Raw genomic sequence first — 17,910 nt, forward strand, 5'->3', positions numbered from 1 at the left:
AGCACCAGGAGATATAATTTTTCGAAGATTTAGACTCCAATCCACTTCCTGGTTAACTTATGACTTCAAAAGCCTGTATCTCGGCTCCTGTGTACTTTTTTTTTTACAATGTATTTTTGACTATTTTCAACTGGCTGCAACTATGGAACGGATTACCGAATGTTTTTAATTTATTTCCCCCGATTGTACGAGACCTCTATGTGTGTAATGAGGGGATCACCGTGAGGACGGTGATCACTGAAAATATTTTGTGACTACTTGAAAAAGGTTCAAAAATGGTAAAAAATACCGGCACTCAACGTATAATATTTTAATAAACCTCTGGCACCCCAAGTGTTAAGAAGATACGCTGGTCTCGTCACGAGTTGACTCCTATGGTTGACTCTCATACAATATCAGCTGTTCTGTGCGCATGTGCACATGTAAGCGCGCGCGTATGCACTTGACATCATTAAAATACCGTTCAGCCGAAAAACTAAATCACCATTACACCATTGCACTTGACATCATTTTTGGCGGACCGCTCGCCCCCAGCGGTTCTTGTATTTGTTTTACTGTGGATAAGGTTAGGAATAAGGTTAGGTTTAGACATAGTTTTACTGAGGTTAAGATTATGAATAAGGTTAGGTTTAGACATGGTTTTACTGAGGTTAAGGTTATGAATAAGGTTAGGTTTAGACATAGTTTTACTGAGGTTAGGTTTAGGAATAAGGTTAGGTTTAGAAGTTTTACTGAGGTTAAGGTTAGGAATAAGGTTAGGTTTAGGCATAGTTTTACTGAGGTTACGTTTAGGAATAAGGTTAGGTTTAGACATAGTTTTACTGAGGTTACGTGTAGGAATAAGGTTAGGTTTAGACATAGTTTTACTGAGGTTAGGTTTAGGAATAAGGTTAGGTTTAGACATAGTTTTACTGAGGTTAAGGTTAGGAATAAGGTTAGGTTTAGACATAGTTTTACTGAGGTTAAGGTTAGGAATAAGGTTAGGTTTAGGCATAGTTTTACTGAGGTTAAGGTTAGGAATAAGGTTAGATTTAGACATAGTTTTACTGAGGTTAAGGTTAGGAATAAGATTCGGTTTAGACATAGTTTTACTGAGGTTAAGGTTAGGAATAAGGTTAGGTTTAGACAGTTTTACTGAGGTTAAGGTTAGGAATAAGGTTAGGTTTAGACATAGTTTTACTGAGGTTAAGGTTAGGAATAAGGTTAGGTTTAGACATAGTTTTACTGAGGTTAAGATTATGAATAAGGTTAGGTTTAGACAGTTTTACTGAGGTTAAGGTTAGGAATAAGGTTAGGTTTAGGCATAGTTTTACTGAGGTTACGTTTAGGAATAAGGTTAGGTTTAGACATAGTTTTACTGAGGTTACGTGTAGGAATAAGGTTAGGTTTAGACATAGTTTTACTGAGGTTACGTTTAGGAATAAGGTTAGGTTTAGACATAGTTTTACTGAGGGTACGTTTAGGAATAAGGTTAGGTTTAGACATAGTTTTACTGAGGTTACGTGTAGGAATAAGGTTAGGTTTAGACATAGTTTTACTGAGGTTACGTTTAGGAATAAGGTTAGGTTTAGGCATAGTTTTACTGAGGTTACGTGTAGGAATAAGGTTAGGTTTAGACATAGTGTACATACTGTACATACAGCCTGACACTACTAACCTGTGGTGTTTTGGTCGCTTCACGGGCCACCACGGCGCGCGGCCAGTCATTTTTCACTCGCAGGTACGGCACGGTGCGGTGCACGCACGCTAGAACGCGTCCTCCTAGATTTAACCCATTAAGACCTGAAGCCGATTCTACATGTCTCTTAAATCCCAACAGTTTTCTGGAAAACGTACGTTTCTGTATCAGTGGTGCTCAATCTTCTTCATGTCAAGGACCCCCAAAATGATATGAATTTGGTCGCGGACCCCCCGTCTCAAAAGATTTTGTTCCAGGGACCCCCCCAGAAGCAAAGATTTGAGTCAAAAATGTTCGCTTTAAAAATATGTAATTCAAAGATTTGCACACATTTTCATGATTTTTCAGAAATAGAAATTTACTGTGGATAAGGTTAGGAATAAGGTTAGGTTTAGACATAGTTTTACTGAGGTTAAGGTTAGGAATAAGGTTAGGTTTAGACATAGTTTTACTGAGGTTAAGGTTAGGAATAAGGTTAGGTTTAGACATAGTTTTACTGAGGTTAAGGTTAGGAATAAGGTTAGGTTTAGACATAGTTTTACTGAGGTTAAGATTATGAATAAGGTTAGGTTTAGATATAGTTTTACTGAGGTTAGGTTTAGGAATAAGGTTAGGTTTAGACATAGTTTTACTGAGGTTAAGGTTAGGAATAAGGTTAGGTTTAGACATAGTTTTACTGAGGTTAAGGTTAGGAATAAGGTTAGGTTTAGACATAGTTTTACTGAGGTTAAGATTATGAATAAGGTTAGGTTTAGACATAGTTTTACTGAGGTTAGGTTTAGGAATAAGGTTAGGTTTAGAAGTTTTACTGAGGTTAAGGTTAGGAATAAGGTTAGGTTTAGACATAGTTTTACTGAGGTTAGGTTTAGGAATAAGGTTAGGTTTAGACATAGTTTTACTGAGGTTAAGGTTAGGAATAAGGTTAGGTTTAGGCATAGTTTTACTGAGGTTAAGGTTAGGAATAAGGTTAGATTTAGACATAGTTTTACTGAGGTTAAGGTTAGGAATAAGATTCGGTTTAGACATAGTTTTACTGAGGTTAAGGTTAGGAATAAGGTTAGGTTTAGACATAGTTTTACTGAGGTTAAGATTATGAATAAGGTTAGGTTTAGACAGTTTTACTGAGGTTAAGGTTAGGAATAAGGTTAGGTTTAGACATAGTTTTACTGAGGTTAAGGTTAGGAATAAGGTTAGGTTTAGACATAGTTTTACTGAGGTTAAGATTATGAATAAGGTTAGGTTTAGACAGTTTTACTGAGGTTAAGGTTAGGAATAAGGTTAGGTTTAGGCATAGTTTTACTGAGGTTAGGTTTAGACATAGTTTTACTGAGGTTACGTGTAGGAATAAGGTTAGGTTTAGACATAGTTTTACTGAGGTTACGTTTAGGAATAAGGTTAGGTTTAGACATAGTTTTACTGAGGGTACATTTAGGAATAAGGTTAGGTTTAGACATAGTTTTACTGAGGTTACGTGTAGGAATAAGGTTAGGTTTAGACATAGTTTTACTGAGGTTACGTGTAGGAATAAGGTTAGGTTTAGACATAGTTTTACTGAGGTTACGTTTAGGAATAAGGTTAGGTTTAGGCATAGTTTTACTGAGGTTACGTGTAGGAATAAGGTTAGGTTTAGACATAGTTTTACTGAGGTTACGTGTAGGAATAAGGTTAGGTTTAGACATAGTTTTACTGAGGTTACGTTTAGGAATAAGGTTAGGTTTAGGCATAGTTTTACTGAGGTTACGTTTAGGAATAAGGTTAGGTTTAGGCATAGTTTTACTGAGGTTACGTTTAGGAATAAGGTTAGGTTTAGGCATAGTTTTACTGAGGTTACGTTTAGGAATAAGGTTAGGTTTAGACATAGTTTTACTGAGGTTACGTTTAGGAATAAGGTTAGGTTTAGACATAGTTTTACTGAGGTTATGTTTAGGAATAAGGTTAAGTTTAGACATAGTTTTACTGAGGTTACGTTTAGGAATAAGGTTAGGTTTAGACATAGTTTTACTGAGGTTACGTTTAGGAATAAGGTTAGGTTTAGACATAGTTTTACTGAGGTTATGTTTAAGAATAAGGTTAGGTTTAGACATAGTTTTACTGAGGTTACGTTTAGGAATAAGGTTAGGTTTAGACATAGTTTTACTGAGGTTATGTTTAAGAATAAGGTTAGGTTTAGACATAGTTTTACTGAGGTTACGTTTAGGGATAAGGTTAGGTTTAGACATAGTTTTACTGAGGTTATGTTTAAGAATAAGGTTAGGTTTAGACATAGTTTTACTGAGGTTATGTTTAAGACTACCTGGTGACTCCGAGGTTGCCGGATTTGACCCAGGGCGAGCGTGTTTTGGGGCGAGCGTTCTTGTATTCGTCCACAATGACTCACTCCACTAACTTTGTATTTATTTTATTTTTAGAACGTTACCATAAGTTTAAAGAAGTGACCTGCTGCGGTCTGCATAGCATAGTCTAGCTAAGATTACAACATGCTAGAGTCTAATGTTGTAATCTTCTTGTAAAGAGTTGACACCTTCTCCGAGACCGGTGGTCTCTGTCTAGTGTTACATGTCCTGTGTTGACGGTCGACTCTTTCCTTCTTTAATCCCATCAAAGCTTCCTCCAAATCCGAGGGCTCGCCTCTCCAGCGACCCGACAACGCTGCCAAAAAACCCGACGACAAGAACCATGCCAGACCTACCCGGCCCGCTGTAAGTAGTGCTGTATGATATTATAGCCATAAGAGCTGTCATCTACATTAACCCTTTAAGACCTGGAACTGTGTCATTTTTAGATTTTAGCTAAAAAGCATAATTGTACACTTTGGCTATTCAAAAATAGCAGATATACAAGCTCATAGCGCGGCACCGAGTGCCGCGCTATGAACTTGTAGATCTGCTATTTTTGAAAAATCGTGAAAATGTGTGAAAATATTTGAATATAAATATTTTTAAAGCGAACATTTTTAACTCTATTCTTTGCTTCTAGGGGTCCCTGGAACAAAATATTTTGATGGGGGTCCGCGGCCAAATGCATATCATTTTGGGGGTCCTTGACATGAAAAAGATTGAGCACCACTGATATAGAAACATACGTTTTTCAGAAAACTGTTGAGATTTAGGAGACATGTAGAATCGGCTTCAGGTCTCAATGGGTTAAGACCCCCTGTAGTAACTCTGAGGACCGCCTAGGCGTCACGGACCCCCTGTTGAAGACCCTTGAGACAGACAGGCAGACAGACAGACACGTATTGATCTGTTTTGGGGGATTCGGGTGTCGTAGCAGCCTGTGTTTCGTGTCGTAGCAGCACGAAACACAGGAACGAGTGGAGAGAAAAGGGTCTTTCTCTAGCAGTGTTGATTTTGACAGCAAATGTTGATTTAGTTGGTCATGGTCTTTTGAATAAAATTCCATTTAGTTTTAGTCATATTTTTGTCACCTGAAACGTTTTAGTTTTTGTCTAGTTTTATTCAACTACCGTAATTTTCGCACCATAAGCCGCACCTGAATATAAGCCGCAGCAGCTAAATTGAATGATTTGTACATATATAAGCCGCACTGGACTATAAGCCGCGGGTGTAAAATCCATAGATTTAGGAGGTCCCCTAGTGGCCGTTAGCTGTAAAAATCCATAGATAAGCTGCACCGTTATATAAGCCGCAGGGTCGAAAAATTGTAAAAAAGTCGCGGCTTATAGTCCGAAATTTACGGTAAATATCATAACTATAATTATAGTCGACTAAATCTACAGTTGATTTAGTCGACTGAAATGTATTTTGGGGTCGTAATGGCTGACTTTACACTTGGTTGCATGCTGAAAATAGCAGATCTACAAGCCCACAACGCGTCACAGCCCACGACGGCGCTGCGATGCGTTGTAAGCTTGTAGATCTGCTATTTTCAGAGTGCAAATATCCAAATAGTCCAAACATAAAATGACTTGTCTTTTAGTTCTACTGGATCTCTTCTCCACTAGATCCCTCACTGACATTTTAGTTTTTATTTGTTGACGAAATTGTCCATATATTTAGTCTTAGTTTTAGTCATCATAGCTTAGTTTTTATTTAGTTTTCGTCAGTGAGAAAAGGTAGTCGACCTTTTTCAACATCGTTTTAGTCGACAAAATCAACACTGGTCTCTAGTGACTATTCCTTGAAATGGAAGGATCTTCCTGACCTCTGACCCCTCGTGTCCAGGACCTCACGGCTCTGGCCAAGGAGCTTCGTGCGGTGGAGGACGTGCGGCCGCCCCACAAGGTGACCGACTACTCGTCGTCCAGCGAGGACTCGGGGACCACGGACGAGGACGACGACGAGGAGGTGGACCAGGAGGCGGGGGAGGAGTCCACCTCGGGGGCGGAGGACTCCAGGGCCGGGTAGGGAGGAGGGGGAGGGGGAGGAGGAGGGGGAGGGGGAGGGGGAGGGGTTGCTTTGTGGCTCCATGTTTGTTTTTTTCCGCTGCGCTCGCCGCTGCTTCAGTCACTTTACACATGAGTTCATACCAATGATGGAAGAAGTCACATGACATTACTTAACCCATTCAATCCGGGAACACATCTGTGTCATTTAAGATGTCTTTGGCTATTCAAATAGCAGATATAAATAGCAGATCTACAAGCTCATAATGCGGCACCGAGTGCCGCGCTGTGAGCTTGTAGATATTTTTTTTTAAATGGTCTTTGAATATATATATATGTTTTAAAGCAAACGTTTTTGGGCGGTGAAACCGCCCCTATATGTGAGGTTTGGACATCGACATTCGCTGCACTGTGATTGGCCACCATTGTACCCCACCCACCCATTGTACCCCCCCAACCCTGCGCTGTGATTGGCCACCATTGTACCCCCCTAACCCTGCACCGTGATTGGCCAATCACAGTCTATTCAGGACTGTGATTGGCTAGTGAAACATGACACATGTGCATAGCCCTGTAAATAGGACTATGCACTTAAAAAAAACACTTATGTTTTTTTTTAAGTTAGGGGTGTACAATGGTTGGTCCACAATATTACTTTTCTTTAAGTGAACTTCCATCACTGTGATGACCACTGTGACCACACCACCCACTTCACACTGGGTGTGATTTTTTTAACTCCAATCTGTGCTTCTGGGGGTCCCTGGAACAACATATTTGGAGATGGGGGTCCGCGGCCAAATACATATCATTTTGGGTGGTCCTTGACATGAAAAGGTTTGAGAACCACTGATATTATAGCAACATAAGTTTTTTCAAAAAACTGTTAGGATTTAGAAGACATTTGTATAATACCCCAGAAGCAAAGATTTGAGTTGAACATATATATTCAAATATTTTCCCCAAAAATCCATGATTTAAAAAAGAATAGCAGATCTACAAGTTCATAGTGCGGCACTCGGTGCCACACTATGAGCTTGCAGATCTGCTATTTTTTAATAGCCAAAGAAATCTCACTGATGCGTTCCTGGTTAATCTGGAGCGTTTATTGTGCAAAAAGATCCTCGCTGTCACGTTGCATCGCTTCCCCACGGAAAAGCGCGTCATTTTAGTGTTTCAAAAAGCTCTGCATGGTGTATTAACGGACGGCCTGTGTCTCTACGGACGGTCAGATATGGCCTCGGCTTCCGCAGGAAGCTGAGCAACGGCGAGACGGAGTCCCTGAAGACCTTGCTGGCCGACGACTCTGAGAACGACCTGGCCACCACGCCCTCCAAGGACGGAACCCTGGTCATCCGACAGGTAGGGCTCGTCACAGGGGGCCGGGGGGGTTTAACGTTCTGTGAACCGATCCCAGGGTCGGCCATCAATCATTATGGTGATAAAATGAACCAAAGTGCAGGGTAAACTGTTGCACCATTCTGTGTCCTTTGTTCAGGGTTGACTGCAGGTGGTATCAAAAACATAAAGGAAAACTGGAAGAAAAAAAGACTCACTCTCTACATAAACTCCTTAGACAGAGACTAAGAAAATAGTTTATTATTTTATGTTCACATTTCTCATAAAGTGCTCTGTGCTAAAAGTGAAAGGTGCAAAATAAATTAATAGCAAACGTTTCGGTCATATAGGACTTTCGTCAGTGCTGTATCATAATATCATAATACAGTGCTCCCTACATAAAAGATTATGTAGAGAGCGAGTCTTTTCTCTGACAGTTTTATGATGAAAATTAACCAATCATGAACAAAAGTCCTGCACACTGCTCTTGCTCAGCAGCAGCGATTGTATTCATGCTAAGGCATGGCTACTAGGGCCCGAGCCGTGTGTGTGTGTGTGTGTGTGTGTGTGTGTGTGTGTGTGTGTGTGTGTGTGTGTGCGTGTGCGTGCGTAATCGCCACATTTCTTGTGCGCGCTGTCTGTGACGTCGTGGAGGACTGATGTCATAGTACTAACTTACATAGATGAATGACATCATATAAGGCTGAGGTCATAGGAGAGTGACATCATAGACTGAGTTCTCCCAAGGCACTCTGACTGGAAAAGCCGGGGTTTCCCGAGCGTAGGGAGGATGGAGTCATCATTAGTAAATGTGATGCCACTCTAGCCTAGACAGTATTAAACATGCATCTACATGTACATAACAGCACAGGTAATAATCATGTCTCTACCGTATATATGTTACAGTACAAGAGGGAAACCAGTACAAGTGGGAAAAGCAGAACAAGGAGCGCTCGTTTTTCCGGTGCCCCCTAAGGGAAACGAAACCCCCCGGCCCGCCGGGGTAAAACGCGCGACTCGCGACCGAAAACGGGCGCTCCCCGTTACGCATTTCTCACTTGTACTGGTTTCCAACATTATTCTGTAACATATATATATATATATACTGTATATGGAATGAATTTAAAGAATTTAAAAGATGAAAATCGTTGGTGAATGAAGTGACATCAGAGCCCACTATGACGGCATAACCAGAGCGCTGCCCAAATCGGAGCCGATTCTCTGTCAGTGAATGTGATCTTTTCTTTTCCACTCTGTCCATCGTGATTTCTGTCGTTCACCTTCTCAACCCCCCCCCCATCACTCCTCCTAATGTCACCTCTATGTGTCTGTGTCATCATCACCGCTTGTCTCTCTCTTTTTAACGTGTAGTTTTCCAAAGCCGTTCGTTCGTCCACCATGAATGGGAACGGTGTGTGTGTGTGTAGGTTTCGAGTTCGGACTCGAACCTGGAACGTGAGAGCGTTGGAACTGATGTATACTTCGTCACCGAAGACAGGCGATCATTGTGGCAGCATTAGTGATGAAAGACAGATAAGAAAATCATTTAAAAAGAAGCAGTCTATATACATAAGGGCTTTGGGGCAGGGGGCTTCAATGTTTTTCAGGCCAAGGACCCCTTAGCTGAGAGAGAGATGAAGCAGAGACCCCCCCTCCACTATATATTGTATAATATACAATACATAGATTTCATAGATAGCTTCATAGACTTGTTTGACAGCACTGTCATCATCAGTGTTGGATTCATGTTAATGTGTGTTTTCAGACAGTTAGACCACTTAACAACTCATCCCTGCCTAGAACGACTAAAACGACTTCTGTCCCATAAGCCCTGTCTGCCAAGAACGACTAAAACGACTTTTAATAAAAAATAAATTAAAAAAAATCTTTTTTTTTCTCTATTATTTGTTTTTATTATTTGACCCAAAGACCAAGGAGATATGATTTTTCTAAGATCTAGACTCCCATCCACTTCCTTGTTAACTTAAAACTTAAACATTTTGTATCTCGGCTCCTGAGTACTTTTTTTTTTCAATGAAAAATCTCTGGCAGTGGGCAAACGCAAAAAAAAAAAAGTTCTGGCAGTGAATGAGTTAAACCCTCAATACTAAGAAAACCTGCTGCTTGATCTGCTCTTTTTTCCCTCTAAACCAAATCCCTTTGCCGAAAATAGCCGATCTGCAAGCTCACAACGCCTCGCAGCGCGAGGCGTTGTGAGCTTGTAGATCGGCTATTTCCGGGCCAACGTTCCCCCTCAGAAAAGGATTTCTAGGGTTCAAGTGGTTCATGTAAAAATGAAGAGTTCCTATCACACAAACGTTTGGTGGCCCCCCCTGTAGTAACTCTGACGACCCTCTAGGGGTCCCGGACCCCAGCTCTCCACGCTCTTATCCCTGAACGCCACGGCGCGTTGCCTCTTCTTGCTTCCAGAGTGCAGGGGGGGACACAAAGCGAGGGGCCGGTATGCCGGGGGCCGCAGGGGGGGGGCCCAGTCAGCAGCAGCAGCAGCACCACCAGGAGGCCCCCAGCCAGGAGCCCCCCCCCAGCCTCCACGGCAGCAGCAGCAACCAGGAGAAAAACGGCTTTGCCGGTCGCATGCACCACCACCACCTCCTCCTCCTGCCAGACCTCTTACAGCAGAGCCAGCACCCCTCTTCTCCTCCTCCTCCTCCTGCTCCTCCCTCCTTCTCCTCCTCTCCCTCCATCGTCACGCCCTCCTCCTCCTCCTCCTCCTCCTCCACCTCCTCCTATCCCACGTCATCCAGTCATGCCAGCCCTGCCATGTCCCCCCACCAACCCCTGGACGAGCTCACTGACATGGAGGTATGTCCCCCCCATGTATGTCCCCCCCATCTTCCCCTCCGCCCCCCCCCTCCCCCCCTACTAGGGCTGGTAACTTTCCTCACAAATGATATTCGAATATTGGTCTGAAAAATTGGCAGATATTAGAATATATTCGAATATTATTATTATTATTATTATTATAAAAAAATATATATATATTATTATTATTATTATTTTTTACAGGGACAATACAAAAAACAATGTATCAAGTGCTCGGATCCAATAAAACATATATTTTGTTTGTTTTTATAACTTGATACATTGTTTTTTGTATTGTCCCTGTCAAATAAACATAAAAAAAAAAGAAGTGAATATTAATTTTCATATTCGAATATACATATTTTCCCAATATTAGAATAATATTAGAATATCGAATATTCATTTACCAGCCCTATACCCCCTACTCACACCACTGTGACCAGTAACCCAGGAATGGACAGTTCAGTCACTAATGTCAGGTAACAACATCACATACTGTATCTCCTTTCGTGGAATTAACACATTATGGCTTATCTTATTGTGACGCCCCACTGGATGCATTCATAAATGCAACAGGGCTTTCCGTTCTCTGTGCAAAATAAGAGAAAGAAGAGGCTCAGAAATGCCGAAGCCTACAGCAGTTGAACTAATAAATAAAAAACGATACTGATATTTTCCGATATTACATTTTTATGTTGATATCGGCCGAAAACATTTTTAACATAAAGAAAAAGAAAGAAGCTTGGCTATTTTCATGCAATAACGTTGTACGACAAATAGGGCTTAAATGCTTGAGGAGGCTTTAACAACCATGAAAAAGAGTATTCAAATCGCTCAGATCTGTTAGAAGCTTTTTAAAAAAACAACAATTTACTTTGGAATCTTTCCACATTGGTGTTGTAGTTTCAAACTGTCAGCCCCTAGAGCGGCTGAAACCCGCGGCTGAATTTGTAGTTTGTTTTCCGGTTCAGATTAAAAACTACAGCAGATTAAAAACATGGCAGGTTGCATAAGGCTGACCTTATAGTACACAGACAATGCTGTTGACTATTGCTAGTCATGGCACTTTGAAATGTGTAAAGATGTAGCTGCAGCTGCATGTATTTTGCTGTAGTTTTTTTAACTGAATTGGAAAGCAAACTACAAACAAAATCAGCCTCTCTCTTCCCCTTTAACTCCACTCCTCGATTACTGGTCCAAGCCCTGCATTTCCTCCCTCCCTCCTTGACACTCCTGGCTTTTCTCTGGCTCTCTTCTGCCCCCTTCTGGCCTGGCTGACCACTCACTGGTTTGAGTCTTCTGTGCTGCTGCTGCTGCTACTACAACAACACAGCTGTCCTCCTAGCTGCTCACTGCACTGTGCTGCTGCTAACACACTGGTGCCCTCTGGTGGCGGGACACGGTCATGGCATGGATGGATTTAACCAAAAGGCCCTCTTTATATTGGGGTCGGAAACCGGATCGTTCTTCATGCCACTGGTTCTCAAACGGTTTGATTCCAAGGACCCCCAGTTTGGGAGTGCATGCCTCCACGGACCCCCATGACTCTTGACCGTGTGCAAATGGAACCAAATGGACCCGCAACGGGTCCATTTGGTTCCATTTGCACACGGTCAAGAGTTACAGACCTGTAAGGGTCCATTTGGTTCTGGAACCCCCTCAAGGACTCCTAGGGGTCCCTGAGCCAAACTTTGAGAACCAGTGCGTCATGCTCACTGTGAGATGGCTGTGTGTTGGTGGATGTAGGTTGTCTAGGGGTGATACGTACATGCATGGTGTGGTGTGCTACGTTTGCAGTGCTGGCTTGTGTTGTCATTGGAGGGGGGGGGGGCAGGGGTTCAATTTGCTGCGGGGGGGAGGGGCGTAAATCATGCCTCTGCAGTTGATATCCCCCTCTGGTCTTTATGGCAGGAGGGGATGTGTGTTTTTACCCCTGCCTTCTGAAGTGAATTAAATGCACGCTTTTGATTTGATACATAGGTTAAAGGGATAGTTCACCCCCAAAATGACTTTTTTTCCTATCGATTTCTCACCCCGTGACTTTTTTTTTGTTTTTGTCGCATTCCTGAGCCAAAAATGTGATGACCGGCAGCGGTTCCGTATGGAGACACAAAGGAGACGCTTTGCGTCTCCATACGGAACCGCTGCCGGTCAAAACAAGTCATTTTGGGGGTGAACTATCCCTTTAAGAAAATTCCCCTCTCCCCCTCTATTAATGTTTTTATTTGATTTACAAGTGGAGCCCTGGTGGTGGGTGATGTGTTACAACACTTAACATGTGGTGGTGGGTGCTGTTTTGTGTGGTATTTTGCTCAAGGAAGGACCTCCAAATATAACCCAAAAAAAAAATCATTTTGGCCCATTTGGACCATTATGACATCTTACATGACCATAAATTGTCACACAAATAATTGCGATACATTTTTTTTTAAAACAACTAACGTTTTTATTTGGCTTTTAGGCTTGGTAAACAGAAGTGGCAACAGGGCAACAGGGCAAATAACATCATTTAATAACTGAAGAAAAATTATGAATTGTGGAAATGGCCGATCTACAAGCTCAAAACACGTCACGATGTGACGTGTTTTGAGCTTGTAGATCTGCTATTTCCACCATTGCTATATATATTTACGTTTTTCAACGTGGAAATGATTATGATGACGATTATGCAAGAAATAATTGCGTTTAGGTGATTATGTAATAATGGTGACGGGGCCTAGGCGTCAGACCCATAGAGAGAGAGAGAGTTACGTCACTAGCATAGACTCCCATATTTCACCCACAGTCTTATGGTGAAAGGGGAACACATTTCACCCGGTGACCAACTGATGTTGTGAAAGAGATGCATTGTGGGTGGCGGGATAATAATGCTCACGTCGTCAGAGTGTTCCATATCCCTGTGGACTTTCCTTCTCTCATTCGTCAACACAGTCTCTGTTTTCCACATCATTCTCTATTAACACCTCTTGCATCATTTCCTGTAAAACCTCTTTCTTTAGTTGCCCCCCCCATACCGCCATTTCTTCCACATTGCTGTGCTTCTGCTACCTTGAAAACGGTGAAAGCATTCATTAACACGCACAGACTTTTGCTTTTATCCCACTGTCTAATTGTTGTATGTTTTGTGTATCTCCTGTATAACACACGTTGGTTGCTACAGTACAGTGTGTGTTTGAACACAGTTAGTTTTACTGCTGTAACGCAGACACTCAAAACTATCTGTACTTCTTGTGTTTAATCTATTTCAGCGATTCTACATATGCATTCTATAAATCGGTAGTTCTCAAACTTTTTCGTGCCAAGGACCCCCCAAAATGATATGTATTTGGCCGCGGACCCCCCCGTCTGACAATGTTTTGTGCCAGGGACCCCCCAAGAAGTGAATATTTATGTAAAAAAAAAATCTAAACTATTAAAAAAAAAATCTAAAACTTTCACGATTTTTCAAAAATAGCAGATGTACAAGACTAGCATATGATCCTCTCCTCCTCACTCGGAGGCGGGACTAATGCGCGAGTGGAGTGTGCAGGGGTGTGGAAGTTTGCAGGGGCGAAGTGGAGCAATTATTTGAGATAATCGCAATATTCTTTTCTTTTGCATAACCGTCATAATGGTTTCCATGTCGAAACATGTTCATGCATTTTCAAACATCTTCCAGAAATAGCAGATCTGCAAGCTTCCAACGCGTCACAAACGTGTTGGAAGCTTGTAGATCAGCTATTTCCGCTACAAAAAAAAAAAAAAAAAGTATACAATTATTAAATGTCAGTAATTTCTTTGCATATTTAAGTTATTTGTCATATCTACCATGTGCAATTTGTGAGTATGAAGCCTAAAAGGCAAACAGAAATTAAATTTGTATTAAAACAATGAAAAGAAGAAGGAGGTCTGCACACTGTTCTCAAGCTCCAAGAAACTCACCTATTAATTTTGCAACCTTTCGACCTTCTAGGTCTTCATCAGGCAAATATTCAACGTTGCAAAATTAAAAAGTTAGTTTTTTGGAGCTTGAGAACAGTGTGCGGACTTCCTTCTTCTTTTCATTGATTCTTCCCTTGATGTTGAATGCAGGCGTGGGATGTGCACACAATCTTCTCTTTGAACTATTAAAACAATTACACATTGTAATCGTGAGAGCCCTAGTTATGGGTGTGTAATTCTGAGAGTGTACAAATAAAATAAAATAATATTGTTTCAATAGTATAGTGTAGTTTAACATCCCAGACATGAAATGTCATATCTAATGGGTCCATGGCCACATTAATATCAAACTGGGAGTCCATGAAATAAAATAAAAAAGAAGAAAGTTTGAAAGCAGAGAAACCGATATGAACCAGAGTATAGCTGTCCTGAAGGGTCACGTTGCTTTGCGTCAACACAGGCTCCTGTTGGGACGGCTCAGTGCAGGTTAAACACCTCTGGCCTGTGTGTTTTCTTCATCCCCAATGTGTTTGTGTCCCCAGACCCAGTCAGCCAACACCACCATGACCAAACACAAGTCCTCCTCTTCCTTCACGCCCTTCATCGACCCACGACTGCTGCAGATATCGCCCTCTAGTGGCAGTTCCCTCAACAACATGGGTAGGTCTGTCTGTCTGTCTGTCTGTCTGTCTGACAGTGGTGGAAAAAAGTACTCAAATGTTTCACTTAAGTAAAAGTATCAATACTGCAATGTAGACATACTCTGTAAAAAAATATCTTGAGGAAAAGTACAAAAGTATTTGTATCAAAATGTACTTAAAGTACCAAAAGTAGAAAGTACTCATTATGCAGAATGTCCCATTTCACAAGTTTTCAAATGTATACAAATCTTTTAAATATAGCAGATCTACAAGCTCACAATGCGTCAGCTTGTAGATCGGCTATTTTCAAAAGGCTGAAATGGTTTGTGTATGTTTTGTAATAATAATCAAAATCTACAAAGTAACTAGTAACAAAAGTTTTCAAATAATTGTAGTGGAGTAAAAGTATAATATTTGCCTCTGAGATGTAGTGGAGTAGAAGTAAAAGTACTGAAAATTGCAAATACTCAAGTAAAGTAAAAGATACCTCAAAAGTTTACTTAAGTAAATGTACTCACTGTGTCACTTTACACCGCTGCTGTCTGATCGTGCTGTGTGTAAAAAGCCTGACCTCTCGACTCCTCCCCTTTCCTCCAGCCGCCTTCGGGCAGGACGGGCGCCTGGCGGACGCACTGCGGGCCGACCCGTCCCGCAAGGGCTCCGTGGTCAACGTGAACCCGGTGAACACGCGCCCGCAGAGCGACACGCCCGAGATCCGCAAGTACAAGAAGAGGTTCAACTCCGAGATCCTGTGCGCCGCACTCTGGGGTAAGAGGACCGCCAAGACGCACGCAGGGTTATGACACGTTTAAACTAACGTACCGACTGAAAACGGCCGCTGACTCAAGGTGGCGTGGTGGTAAAGTGCCCGCCCCGCCGCCGCAGAGTCTGGGGGTTCGAATCCATCGCGTTGCCGAGCGTCTATATACGAACCAGAGTTGATTTTGACATCAAATTTAGATTTTAGTCTTTTGAATAAAATTCTGAAATGTTTTAGTTTTTGTCTAGTTTTAGTCGACTAAATCAACCGTAGATTTAGTCGACTAAAATCTGGAACTAAAATGTATTTTGGCTGCATGCTGAAAATAGCAGATCTACAAGCTCACAATGCGTTGCAGCGCGATGCGTTGTTAGCTTGTACATCTGCTATTTTCAAAACGCAACACCCGAGACTTGTCTTTTAGTTCTACTGGATCTCTTCTCCACTAGTTCCCTCACTAACATTTTAGTCTAGTTTTTATTTGTTGACGAAATTGTCAATATATTTAGTCTTAGTTTTAGTCATCGCAGCTTAGTTTATATTTAGTTTTCATACATACATACTTTACCATACAGATTGGTTAAAGGAGTGTAAGATATATTATTTGTAAAAAGAAAACCCGCAAAAACTTAAGGTAATCATTTCTATACAGTGTGTGTTCCATACAGATAGTCTCTCCATAAAAGCACCTTTTAAAATACAATTTTATTACTGGACATAACTTCTGGATTGCAACTTTAACTGTGTGTGTGTGTGTGTGTGTGTGTGTGTGTGTGTGTGTGTGTGTGTGTGTGTGTGTGTGTGTGTGTGTGTGTGTGTGTGTGTGTGTGTGTGTGTGTGTGTGTGTGTGTACTCTAGGGGTGAACCTGTTGGTGGGCACAGAGAGTGGTCTGATGCTGTTGGATCGTAGTGGTCAGGGGAAGGTCTATCCTCTGATCAGCAGGCGTCGCATCCAGCAGATGGACGTCCTGGAAGGGCTCAACGTCCTGGTCACCATATCTGGTACTTTACAACTAAGCCCTCGTGTTCTCAAACATTTACATATAATATGGATCCCAATAAGTATTCTGGAACCTTCAGTGACTGTCCCATAGATAGAGCATCGAAGTCTGACATCAAGTTTTTTAAGTCAAATCTTTGCTTCTGGGGGATTCTACTTAATGTCTTCTAAATTTTTTTTTTCTAAGTTTTATTTTGAAAAAAGATTTATGTTGCTATAATATCAAGTGGTTCTCAAACTTTTTTCACGTCAAGGACCACCCAAAATTATATGTATTTGGCCGCGGACCCCCATCTCAAAATATTTTGTTCCAGGGAGCCCCCCAGAAGCACAGATTTGAGTTAAAAATGTATTATATATTCAAAGATTTGCACACATTTTCACAATTTCTTTGGCTATTCAGAAATAGCAGATCTACAAGCTCATAGCGTGGCACTCGGTGCCGCGCTATGAGCTTGTAGATCTGCTCTTTTTGAATAGCCAAAGAAATCTTAAACATGACACAGATGCGTTCCCGGTCTTAATGGGTGACTGAGAACTAGACTGAACTGCAACGCTCCAGACGTTGGAGCAGTGTTCTGTTTGTTCTCTCACCCTCTCACCCTCTCACCCTCTCACCCTCTCACCCTCTCACCCTCTCACCTCCACACAGGGAAGAAGAACAAGCTCAGGGTGTACTACCTGTCCTGGCTGAGGAACAAGATCCTGCACAACGACCCAGAGGTGGAGAAAAAGCAGGGCTGGGTCACCGTGGGCGACCTGGAGGGCTGCGTCCACTACAAAGTTGGTACGTTCCCCCCACCCCTGGTTACTGTGTCCACTACAAAGTTGGTACGTTCCCCCCACCCCTGGTTACTGTGTCCACTACAAAGTTGGTACGTTCCCCCCACCCTGGTTACTGTGTCAACTACAAAGTTGGTACGTTTCCCCCCTGGTTACTGTGTCAGCTACAAAGTTGGTACGTCCCCCCCCCCCTGGTTACTTTGTCAGCTACAAAGTTAGTACGTTCCCCCCCTGGTTACTGTGTCAACTACAAAGTTGGTACGTTCCCCCATCCCTGGTTACTGTGTCAACTACAAAGTTGGTACGTTCCCCCCCTGGTTACTGTGTCCACTACAAAGTTGGTACGTTCCCCCCCGGAATAAACAATCTGGGGACCCCCCACCCTGACAAGCACTCGGAATTGTAGGCATTACATTTAGTTTGACTCTGTTCCACAGATAAATTATTGTGAAAATAGCCGATGTACAAGCTCACAACGGTGAAGATCGGCTATTTTCCCAACGTTTGCCTCTTTCTTAATAGACAATTTGACCAATTTGGTATTAGAAAGGTCTTAAAAGTCATTGCATCGTGACTGTAGAAATGTTCAGATACCCTGTATACACTTATACTGTATGTTGGTTT

The 17,910-nt window shown here is 41.9% G+C and overlaps 1 protein-coding gene across 7 annotated transcripts in view; it reads left to right on the forward strand.

The window, feature by feature from the left end:
* Window positions 1-17,910, forward strand: part of LOC308080967 (mitogen-activated protein kinase kinase kinase kinase 4-like) — a 101,439-nt gene that overhangs the window by 77,933 nt on the left and 5,596 nt on the right. For 5 of the 7 annotated variants that reach the window (XM_080423107.1, XM_080423108.1, XM_080423109.1 and 2 more), the window contains 8 exons: window positions 4,283-4,377; window positions 5,863-6,041; window positions 7,253-7,382; window positions 9,789-10,181; window positions 14,645-14,762; window positions 15,341-15,511; window positions 16,362-16,505; window positions 17,156-17,290. In XM_080423107.1, coding sequence (XP_080279233.1) covers window positions 4,283-4,377; window positions 5,863-6,041; window positions 7,253-7,382; window positions 9,789-10,181; window positions 14,645-14,762; window positions 15,341-15,511; window positions 16,362-16,505; window positions 17,156-17,290 — 1,365 coding nt within the window. The remainder of the gene's footprint in view (window positions 1-4,282; window positions 4,378-5,862; window positions 6,042-7,252; window positions 7,383-9,788; window positions 10,182-14,644; window positions 14,763-15,340; window positions 15,512-16,361; window positions 16,506-17,155; window positions 17,291-17,910) is intronic. The other 2 variants (XM_080423110.1, XM_080423113.1) reach the window with 1 other exon arrangement.

The sequence above is a fragment of the Gymnoscopelus braueri genome (genome assembly GCF_963280865.1).
Source record: "Gymnoscopelus braueri genome assembly, chromosome: 24".
Classification (NCBI taxonomy): domain Eukaryota; kingdom Metazoa; phylum Chordata; class Actinopteri; order Myctophiformes; family Myctophidae; genus Gymnoscopelus; species Gymnoscopelus braueri.